The sequence below is a fragment of the Mastomys coucha genome, unplaced genomic scaffold (genome assembly GCF_008632895.1).
Source record: "Mastomys coucha isolate ucsf_1 unplaced genomic scaffold, UCSF_Mcou_1 pScaffold23, whole genome shotgun sequence".
Classification (NCBI taxonomy): Eukaryota; Metazoa; Chordata; class Mammalia; order Rodentia; family Muridae; genus Mastomys; species Mastomys coucha.
The window spans coordinates 117812475-117824520 of NW_022196906.1; the positions used below are offsets into that span (position 1 = coordinate 117812475).

Below are 12046 nucleotides of genomic sequence, written 5' to 3' on the forward strand. Positions count from 1 at the left end.
ATTTCTTTGAGGGTGCTATTTATGTCTTTCTTAAAGTCCTGTATCATCACCATGATAAGTGATTTTATTTCTGAATCTTTCTTTTCTGGTGTGATGTTGTGTCCAGGACTTGCAATGGTGGAAGAATTGGGTTCTGATGATGCCAAGTAACCTTGGTTTGTATTGTTTATATTCTTAAGTTTTCCCCCCATCATCTGGTTATCTCTAGTGCTACCTGCCGTTGCTAAATCTGACTCTAGCCTGTCCTTCCTGTGATCCTGATTGTGTCAGAACTCCTCAGAGTCAAGCTGTCTCTGTGATCCTGTGATTCTGGGATCCTGGGATCCTGGACTTGTTAAAGCACCTGGGAGTGCAGCAGCTTCCTCTGGGTGTTGTGGGACTGGCTGCAGAGTTTGCACTCAGGACACCAGCCCAGAGAGACCGAAGCATCAACATTCTTTATCAAAATATCAAAAGAGGTTTCTAACACTTGGAAATATTGTTCTTCTCTCAAACTTCTTGAATTGAGCATACATAATCCACATTGATCTCAGCATTGCTGTCATCTAAGCTCCTATAAAAATGGTCCATTTAGTGGGCTGGAGAGATGGCTCAGTGGTGAGGAGCACTGACTGCTCTTCCAGAGGTCCTGAGTTCCATTCCCAGCAACCACATGGTGGCTCATAACCATCTGTAATGGGATCAGATGCCATCTTCTGGTGTGTTTGAAGACAGCTACAGTGTACTTACATATAATAATAAATAAACCTTTCAAAAAAAAAAAGGGATAGTCCATTTAACCTTGCTTACAGTATTCAACAGCTTTCCTAATCCAATGTCCCCATCTTCCATGTTCTTCCAAAACCAGCATGATCAGGCCTGTCACAGCAACAGTCTACTTTTTAGTACCAACTTTTGTTTTACTTACTTTTCTGTTGTCATGACAAAATGTCATGACCAAGGCAACTTATAAAAAAGAAAGTGTTTAATTTTGGGCTCATGGATGCAGAGGGTTAGGAGTCCATGACCATTATGGAGGTGGGGCATGACAGCAGACAGCAGGCAGCAGGCATGGTGCTAGACCAGCAGCTAAGACCTTATATCCATATCCCAAGTAAGGAGCAGTGAAGGCTAATTGGGAATGGCCCCGGCTTTTGAAACCTCAAAGCCCACCCTCAATGATACATCTCTTCCAACAAGGCCACACCTTTTAATCCTTCCCATATAGTTCTACCAACTTGGGACCAAATATTCAAACCTATGAGCTTATGGGTGACATTCTCATTAAACCACCACAGACTCCCTTTTAACAAACTAGAAGAAAGCAGAAAAAAAGCAGCCAACCAACTAACCAGTCATACAAATAAAATGATGATATGGAGATTAGACCATGCAGAGACAAAGTTATGAGACCTGTGGAATAGGAGAGAAAATATTAACATAGATCTAAATGAAGATCTTCAAGGAGAAAAAAAAAACAGAAACAGAGGCAACAGTTAAGAAATAATATATGGGCTGGTGAGATGGCTCAGAGATTAAGAGCACTGGCTGCTCTTCCAGAGGTCCTGAGTTCAATTTCCAGCAACCACATAGTGACTCACAATCATCTATAGGGGGATATGATGCCTTCTTCAGGCAGGCAGATGTATATGCAGCACAGCACTCATACATTAAATAAATAAAGGTGTCTAAAAAAAAGAAAAGAAATAATATATATGAACTTGGCAAAACTGAGAAGAAACATGGATCTATAAATCCCGTAGGTTCAATATTACTTAGGCTTAGGCTTAGATTAGATAATAAAACACATCTGTACTAAATTCACCAAAGATGCCAAAGACAAGGGACATATTTAGTGAAGTCAGAGAAAGAACCATTCACTTACAAAAATAAAAGATCAGACAAGACAGTTTAGCCAATAAAAAAAGGTACTTATAGTGCTGACCTGGTGACGCATGTTCAGTGTCTAGAAGCCATGTAAAGGTAGAAGGAGAGAACTGACTCCACAAAGGGATCCTTTTATCTCTCCACAAGTGCTGTGGCACACACACACACACACACACACACACACACAAGTAATCACACACATGCATGCATGCACACACAAGCACACCCGTAATCACACATATACACAACCACACACATGTACACACAAGTAATTGATTTAAAACAAAATAATAAAAGAAAAATTTAGCATTTTCTTAGAGTGTCCATTGCTATAAAAAGACACCATGACCAAGGTAACATTTAATTGGGGCTAGCTTACAGTTTCAAAGGTTCAGTCAATTATTATCTTGGCAGGAAGCATGGCAGCTGAAGGAGCTGCGAGTTCTACATCTTGTTCCAAAGACAAACAGGAGAAGACTAGATTCCAGGAAGCTAAGAGGAAGGTCTCTCAAAGCCCACCCATACAGTGACACACTTCCTCCAACAAGGCCATTCTTCCTAATAGTGCCACTTTCTGGGCCAAGCACATTCAAACCACCACAAGCATCAACAATTGAAACCAGAATTAGAAGGCAAATATTGTCAAAGTGTTGAAAGAAAATAACTGTTAACCTAAAACACTCTACTCTGGGCAATCATTCTTTAAGAAATGGGGCTATGTTCTGGAGAGATGGCTTGTTGGTTAAAAGCACTAGCTGTTCTTCCAAAGGACTCAGGTTCAATTTCCTGTACCCATATGGTGGCTTACAAATGTTTGTAATTCCACACTGTGGCAACCTCTTGGGTGAGAAACTGATCCAGTACAGGAACATAGTCTAGTGCTGTGAAGGGGTGGGGAGGGTACAATCTGGTCTAACCTGTTTTGAGTTACAATCTCCCCACTCCATCTCCTGCAGAGTCAGCTATAGATAAATTACACTTTAGAGCTTGGAAGAAATCACATTCATCCCAGAAGAAAGGTAAATTTGTTGATGACATAATTTTTTTATGTCTATCAGTGTGTATTTCCATGTATGAATGTATGTGCACCATGTGTGTGCCTGGGACCATGAAGGTCGGGTTGCCAGGAACTGGAGTTATGGATGTTTGTGGGCATTTTTGACAGAAATCACACAGTTGCAAATGCATGATGTTCTGGGTTTCCTATTATGTTCTACTTGTTTATTTGTCTTTTTCATGCCATTATCAGACAGTTTTGTAGACTGTCTTAAAGTCAAGTATTATTATGCCTTCAGTTTTGTTCTTTTTACTCCGAGTTGCTTTGGGTATTCTGGGCTTTCTATAGTTTCATGCAGATTTTAGGATATTTCTTCTGTTTCTATTGGTAATAGAAATATTCTATGAAATATTATTGGTAAGGATTGCATTGAATCTGTAAACTGCTTTAGGTAATATGGACAGCTAAATAATAATAATGATTCTTCTTCTTCTTTGGTGTTTTGAATGAGAATATATAGCCTTATACATTTGAATGCTTGGTCCGCAGTTGGTCCACTGTTCAAGGCAGTAGGTGAATAGGGGTAGGCTTTGAGGTTTCAAAAGCCCATGCTTGCTCCTTTCCTGCTCCCTCTTTCTCACTCTCTCTCCTTCTCCAGCTCTGTCTTCCTCTCCCTGCCTCCTGCTTGTGGATCAGATCCTGCTTGTGGATAAGCTCTCAGCTACTGCTCCAGCACTCCCTGCCTGCCTGTCTGCTGCCATGCTTCCTATCAGGATGGTCATGTCCTCACTCTTAAAACTGTAAGCAAGCCCTCTATTAAATGCTTTCTTTGATAAGTTGCTTTGGTCATAGTGTCTCTTCACAGTAACAGAAAATTAGCTGCGACATCTTCTATTCTATAAGGATAGAGTATCTTTTCTTCCCTGCCATTTTCAGCTTCTTTCATTAGCATTTCATATTTTTATTGTTAATATCTCCCACTTCCTTAGCTCAAACAACTTAGTAGCAAAAGAGTCCAGCTTAAGAAAATAGCAAATAAATGCTAAGCACAGACATTTCTCTAAGAAGGGCTGCAGAGATGATGGATGAGCAGTTAACAGCACCTGGATATTCAAGGACCTGGTTTGGTTCTTAGCAACCACATGGCAGCTCATAAACATTGATAACTCCATTTTCAGGGGATCTGTTGTTCACTTCACTTCTCACCTCTGCAAGTACCATCCACACATAGGGTGAAAATACATACAAGCATGCATATATACATACATACATGCAAGCAAAATACTCATCCATGTAAATTAAAATGAATGAATGAATAAATCTAAAAAAATTAAAAACCAACACAGATAGTCAGCAAATAAAGGACAAAAGTTCAGCATTAGTAACCTTCAAGGAAACACCATTAAAAATCACAGTTAGATATTATTGCAGAGTAAATGAAAAAAATATTGTGTCGAGGAGACAGTACTATTCTCATCTTTTAAAAACTTTGTTTGATAATTTCTCTTTATTTTTTATGTGCATTGGTGTTTAGCTCACATGTATGTCTGTGTAAGGGTGTTAGATCCCCTGGAATTAGAGGTAAAGGCAGTTGCAAGCTGCCATGTGGATGCTGGAATTGGACCAGGGTCCTCTGGAAGAGTAGCCATGCAGCACATCTTATTGCAACATTCCTTTAAAAAAAAAGTTCAAGATATGAAAATAACCATAGAAGAGTAAACATACAGAGAGCATGTGGTATATATCCACAAAGAAATAATTAAACCACAAGAAGAATGAAATTCTGTCATTACATCTACACATTAAATGACACAAGCTCTGCAGTGGTCATTGAGAAATGCAAATATCTATGTTTGCTAGAGAGTTTATGTCAGCTTGACACAAGCTAGAGTCATTTGAAAGAAGAAAATCTCAATTGAGAAAATGCCTCCATGAGATCCAGCTTTAGGACATTTTCTTAATTAGTGATTGCTGGTGTAGGGTCCAGAAATTATGGGTGGTATCATCCCTGGGCTAGTGGTCTTGGGTTCCATAAAAATGAGGCTGAGCAAGCCATGATGACCAAGCCAGTAAGCAGCACCCTCCATGGCCTCTGCATTAGCTTCTGCTTGCAGGTTTCTACCTTGCTTGAATTCCTGCACTGACCTGCTTTGATGATGAACAGCAATATGGAAGTATAAGCCAAATAAACCTTTCCTCCCCAAGTTGCTTTGGTGTTTCATTATAGTAATAATAACTCCAACTAAGACAGTGTGTTACCTTATCCCCTATGCCTTTTATGAGTTTTTAAAACTTCAAAAGAGATGAAGGAAAGGAGGGAAAAACTACCGGGAGACTCCAGGAGAGCCTTCCAAAAAGATCCTAAGTAGCTGCTGGGAGAGCAGGAGTCCAGTCCCTCCTATCTCTGAGTCGGGGAAAACAATCCAGTTTCCTGTCTTCATGCACTGTTTAGAGACTCTTGCACGTCCTTATGAACTGTGTGGAGAGAAGCAGTCCCCACCCTTCCCAGGCCTCTTACCGTGTTCAGCTCTGATTCCAAGCTGCAGTTTCTAATGTGTGGGAACACTTCACTGTACTTGTTTGGGTAAGTAGATGCCAGGTAGTCCTTCACCTCCTCCAGGTTGCTGGCTGTCAGAGAGCCATCTTCAAGGTCAAAAGAATTGGTCAGCAGCAGAATCACCCTGCAGAGCAGACCACCATCTTGACCTTCATGACTAAGAGGCCACTGGCTCTAAAACCTAGGAGGAATATGGGTGTAGGGGTGCCTCACAGGCAACCTCTTTCCTCTTCCCTCCTGCCCAGTGAGGAGGGGGCCTTCAGACTGGTGACGCTTTGATAGGAAGAGCAACTCTGAATACCTGTGCAGAAGTCTCAGATCTGAGCAGAAATGAGGACAGAAACTACCTCCTGACAGGCTGTTTAACATCTGGATAAGAGGCATCTGATGGAATTGGGTGGGATGGTGGAAGTGTTCTATGCTCCATGACCAGATTAGTACCCATTAGCATTGACAGCACTTGAATATGGCTTATCCCATTGAAGAACTGCTTAGAAATAAAGTTAAAATGACTTAAGTATATTTACTTATTTTCAGACAGGGTCTCACTATGTAGCCTTTGCTGACCTGGAACTTGTTATATGGACCAGGCTGGTCTCACACTCAAAGATGCGCCTTAAAGGCATGTATTAGAATTCTTGAACTTAATTTTATATCACTGTGCAAATTAAATTATTTTCATGTACATTGAGTTCCATTAATTTCAGTCTACTGTAGAGATAGCTACTTATGGCCAGTGATCACCCTACTGGACATCTTAACATCTGAAAGATGGTCGTCCTCTGATGGAAGCCATACAACAGTAAACTGTACAGTCTCTGAGAGTTGGCTAGAAAGATCTTGGTTACATTTGAGATGGGGAATGGGACTGAAGACACCAGCATTGTTTGCTGAATACCCTTTTCTGCTCAATGCAATGACCACCTTAAACTGCCTATTCTCTGCAAGGCAGGTAACTTTATGGCCCCAGTTTCTGGTACTGGTAGAAGGCAGCCATTGGCAATTGAGAAAGGAGAACCTCTCATTGTAGACCCCAACAGTGGTTGGTGTCTTTTATCTACCCCTTGACTTCTGGGAACCTAGCCCTTCCCAGTCACCCTTTCAGCTCAGAGCTTTGGAGCCTTGCTTTCCCACTTGAGGCCCAAGGCTCTGAGGGACAGCTTAGACTCACTTGTTTAAGCAGTTTTCATAGTTGAAGGTGGCCTTGAAGCCATAGATGGAGAAGGTGACAATGCTGGCAAATATGGAGGTGGAGCTGTTGATGATGGACACAATAATGGCATGCTTCTGGCAGTTGTTGGAGGGTTCATTGTAGCTTGCAAAAGCGATCAGGCTGCCAAAACCCAAGCCCAGTGAGAAGAAGATCTGCGTGGCTGCATTGATCCAGGCCTTGGGGTTGGCTAGCTGTTCCATCTAGAAGGCCAGTAGGGATAGGGCTGAGGAATCCTGGGCTCTATTCCCAAACTCTCCCTCGAAGAAGAGGGAGGCTCAGAGATGGAGAAGAAATTATTTCTAATACACAGGCAGTCAGGATGGCCTGGGGCTAAAGCCCAGTCTGTCCTAGACTGTCTCCAGTGTATTCTCTGGCAGGTAAACTACTCGACAATCTTCCTGTTATACCCACTATGACACCCTGCTCATGGAGAACACTGTATGGTCTAATAGTACAAAACACATAGAATCTCTGATTCACCAGTCAGGCACTACACTTGTCCATGCACAGAAATTTAGGTGATATGACCTGGATATGGAGTCCAGTCTGAGGTGACTCTAGCATTGACACTTAAGGCATTTGGAACAAGGGTGTGCATTTTGAAAGCTGCTATAGTCATCTGTTTCCTGCCATAACATTTGTTAAGCAAAGAATGTGCCTTACTCCAAATGCAATAGCATTCCAACTCAAGAATCTGTCTGGGCTGACTAGGAAGAAACAGTTAAAGTGGGATCATGGCAACCTAGAGGAAAAGGGTCTAAGAAAATATGGGAACAGATAAGGGACATGATTGGAGTGATACCCATGGTCCCTAGCTTAGTGTAGAGTATGGACGGGGCTGTGGGTGAGACCTGGAACAGGAAGACCAGAATGAAGGCACAGGCACTAGTCATCAGGGGCAGTGAGGATAGCAGGAGGAGATAGACAGAGGATTTAATTTCCAGAATGTATAGCTGAGGAGAAAGTCTGGTCCCCCAGGATATCCATAGCCTTTGGCCCAGCCTTGGGCTCACACCAGCCCTGCTGATTACATATCTTAACCCCTTTCTCTTTCCTCCCAGGCATCCCAGAAAGGAACAATCCCCTTCCCTTGCAGCTCCTACCTTAGGTGTGAACATGTACATCAGGCCATTGGTGGCTCCATGGAGTGTAAGGCCACGGACCAAGTAGATAATAAGAACACAGTAAGGCATTGATGCAGTGAAGTAGACCACCTGTGGGCATCCAGAAACAGAATAAAATTGCTGGAGCAGTAGGAATGGCAGGGCAGACAACCATCCCCACAAACACCTATTTCTTTGGTGGTTAAGCTGCACTCAAAGCTGCTGAGAGCTGCAAGTGCCATGATCCTGATTAGGATACAGGGTCTGAGTGTGGTCAAGAGAAAGGAAGTGAGGGACATGACTGATCACATCTGTTGCCACCATGAAATTTCTCCATCTATGGACTAGAGGCAACAGGTACCCAGGATTCTTCTTTCCACATTCCTTCCATCTCTCTGTCTCTAAAAAGAGGGTTGAAGGAGCCTTCACAACATGTGTGAGTCTTTCTTTTCAGTATTTGAGCCAGATTTGGTGCTAAGATTTCTGAGTCCTAAGAAAAACAGGAAAACCAGTCACTTACAAGATCTATGTTGTTCCTAAAAGGGAAATTAATTCAGTAGCTTGGTACAAAGCCAGCTTTCCAGGATAGGACCTGAGAGAGACCTGGCCAGGCATGCCCATAGGTGGAAAGCAGAGAATGGAACAAAGTCCCCACAATAAATGCAATAAATAGTACTGATGGATGTCACGGCATCTTTCATAAGATGTCTCATTATTTGGTTAAGCCAATCTTTTCTCCTTACTGACATGCATCATAATCTAAGAATGCATGCTTCTTTGCTTTGCCAGGGTCATCTCAGACATGGAGTTACCCTGACTTTTGAAAAGCCTCAAAGAAAGAGCTTTCAAGTACATGTCTGCCTGGAGTGAGTAGGAAAATTTGTTCTTTTAGGTTGAAACCCACCAACACAGCTGGTGACCCATGTCTTGATGCGCTTGAATTATGCTCAGTCTTCCATTTCCTCCTTGGCATGGCACCATATTTCAGGAATTTCTAAGACTGTTAGAGGGATACCAGGCAGAATGTAGGGTATGTTTGCCATGGCTTCTTATACATTTAGGAGACTAATAAACATACCAAAGTAGTTAATACATCAAACCAGATAGATATGCAAATGGAAAGGGTCCTCTAGCCTTGTGCGAAACAAACTCAGGGGTGTGGAGGAGGGCTGGCCCAAGTCCACAACACTAGAACTTAGAGGACACTCAGAGAAAGCTCTGGAATTTTCCTCCTCTACCCAGTGGACCATGTGTCTTAGAAACTTTCTGGGGTCCTCACCAAAATGTTTCCCTTCTTTCCCTAGTGTGAAGGATGCTGGACATGTAGTCCAGCCTAACCTATCAGGAGAAATAACTTCTGACAAATAACTAAAAATTCAGAGGAGAATAAAAGATACTTGAACAGAGAAGGAAAAGGCAGCATCTTTAAGAAGTCCAGTGCCCTCCTTATACATGGAGCTCCCAGGGCATTTCTGTTAGGGAGAGAGTCATAGCATCAACAGAGAAAATTGATGCTGAAGATTGATGTCATCATGTCCAAAGGTCTGCTGAATTTCACAATTACAAGACGCCAGGAAAGGAAAGGTCTGCTTTAATCTTTAAGGGTATAGACATCACCCTTAGATCTTTTGGATCATGCTCGGTCTAGGTTGGGACAGAGCTATTGCTGCAAAGGCTGAACTCAGTTGAGAAAGAGCACCTGGGCTTCTTAATTCTTAAGTTCAGCTGTGGGGCAAGTGCTTTAAGAAGCTGGCCACCAGGGGACTTAGTAACCAATGTACAATGCCATATCAGGCACAACACTGAGGTTGCCATGCAATATCTGAATAGCATAGGTTGTTCTAAGCTTGATGACTCATGAAAAACATGTCAGTGCTGGAGAAGGCAGCTCAGGTGATCAGGAGAGTGAGAACTAAAGGTGTGTAGGTTTCTCAGAAGAGGAAAACTAGAAGTGAATAAGAAAAGACATAAAGAGAACATTCATGGGGCATCACCAATATGATGGGAAGCCCTTGGAGTAAATCTGGGTTTTGTCCTGACTCTGCTGTCTCTGGCTATGATAGTGGGATAGCACTTGACCTATCTAAGTCCTTTGGGAGTGTCATCATGTATCTGCTCTGAAGAGCTATTGCAAGAATAAGACAATGTAGGCACAACTATGGATTTGCATTGCAGAGTAGCTGAGTGCAGGGCATGTACTCCAGCTTGAGACAGGTGCAGATGAAGGAAACAACAGACATGTCAGCCCTAGGAGGAATGGAAACTTGGACATCCAACAGGGAGAAAGATCTTAGGCAGATAAAAGGCCCAAGCCAGGCATTGTGGTAAATCCCTGGTCTGCCCAACACTCAGAAGGCTGAGGCAGGGGATCACACAACAACCAAGCAAAACACAAACCAAGAAGAATAATCCAACAGTTCTAGGCATCATTGAGTCACTGAAAGCACTTTGAGATGAAACCTCTAATCCAACCATACAGTAAACTCAATGAAATCTGCCCATGCTGAGGTCTCTCTCTCTCTAATAATAGCTTTGGCATTTGAGGGGGGAAGGACTGAATTGTCAGATGTTTAAAGCTCTCCATGCAATACCCTGGCATAGCGGAGTTTGAAAGCTGGCTGGAGTCTCTCACTTCAGAATCAGTGTTACAACTTCAATCACTTCTGTCAGCTAGTAGAGGAACATGCCAATGACACCATCTATGCCTTCTGATCCAGTAGGCCTCTACTTCTGAAGTGCAAGAGACAGCCCCGGCATTGACCCGTTTTAAGATGCTACTCATCCACCCACTCAGATCCAGCACCATCACAATGCCTAGCCCACCTTGCCAGTAGATTCGGTCCCCCTCAGGATGCACAGATAGACCATCAGCCAGGCCAGGGTGAGACACAGCGCTGGCTCCCACTGCACTCCTCCATTCTCCTGGATGGATGGTGAGATGTTGAGTGTTTTCCTGTACCAGAAGTACTGTGTCGACGAAGCCTTCTCACACTCCTCATCGTAGCCTGTGTGGTTACTATTCAGTGGGCAGACAGACCATGGCAAGGGATCCTTTGGAATGAAGTGAGAATCATTTGAAAGGTAAGGGAGAGTCAAGGTCAGGGTAGGATGCTAGGAAGTGACTTTGATAGCAGGCTTTACACCTTGTTTATATATATATGTATATATAAACAAGACATATATATATGCCCGACTAGCCTATATATATATATATAGGCTGGTCTTTGAGCAACAGAGTACAGTGGAGCAAAGGCTTCCTGGCCTAGACCTTTAAGGTCCTAATAGTTGTAGGTTGGAGAGATGACTCACCAGTTCTTCCAGAGAAGCCAGGTTAGAGTCTCAGCACCTCCATGATAGCTTACAACCATCTGTACCTTTAGTCCTAGGGAATTTAACACCCTCTCCTGGCCTCTGCAGGCACCAGGCATGGATGTGGTACTCAGATAAAGTACCCACACACATAAAATGAATAAGATACATTTAAAAAAAAAAATCAAGCTGTGAAGATACTTGGATTAGACTCTTGGAATGGTGAATTCATTTGGATGGAGAGGTCGCAGGAAGGAGATACTGGTGAGAACCAACAGCCAAATCACAGAATCCCTCATAGATTTAAAGCTTGATTGCCTTGCCTAGCCAAGCCAACAGAACATGTAGTCAGTTCTCAGACTCCTGCTGAGGACACTCTAACCCACTCTGTCTCACATATTTGGCTGTAAACCCAAGGATACCTTGGCTGTACCCAAGATCTTTTGCTTGGGATAAGCTGAATATCAGGTTTTTTAATATACATGTTGCATGAAGAAGCTGTAGGTTATGTGAGAACTGGTTCAATAGGACAACTGAGAAACTTGAAGTCCTTCGCTCCCCATCATCTTCATCGGAAGGGAGAGATAGTGTCCCTACATCTACATGGCTGGAGGCACTTGCTGAAAAGGACCCCCTCCCATGAAGTAGAGTCCTGTAAAGTAGCTTGTAGCTTGTAGGACCAGACAAAAGTTCTTAGCTGTGATGATTTATGTGAGTGTAGAGTTATGTATACCAAGGACATGCCTGGCCCATAGCAAGTGTAAGTGAAAGTCTGCTGTGTCATTATCCTATGACCTTGGAAGAGAGCTCATTGGGGTATGGGTAAGGGGAAGTCGACCAACTTGTGATGATGGAATGCATATAGATAGTAAAGTGGTATTTCCTAGATCCTTCTCTTTTTTTCCATCTGGGAAAAGGTTGAGATGGAGGCAGATGAGATTCCACCTCACACCAGTCAGAATGGCTAGGATAAAAAGCTCAGGTGACAGCAGATGCTGGAG

General features: G+C 42.9%; 1 protein-coding gene across 1 annotated transcript in view; it reads right to left on the bottom strand.

Moving 5' to 3' along the window:
- The window catches only part of LOC116073730 (sodium- and chloride-dependent transporter XTRP3A), a 43095-nt gene that overhangs the window by 11462 nt on the left and 19587 nt on the right, over nucleotides 1–12046 (bottom strand). The window contains exons 4-7 of the mRNA XM_031345753.1: nucleotides 10560–10787; nucleotides 7737–7847; nucleotides 6592–6833; nucleotides 5382–5544 (exon numbers count right to left, since the gene is read on the bottom strand). Coding sequence (XP_031201613.1) covers nucleotides 5382–5544; nucleotides 6592–6833; nucleotides 7737–7847; nucleotides 10560–10787 — 744 coding nt within the window. The remainder of the gene's footprint in view (nucleotides 1–5381; nucleotides 5545–6591; nucleotides 6834–7736; nucleotides 7848–10559; nucleotides 10788–12046) is intronic.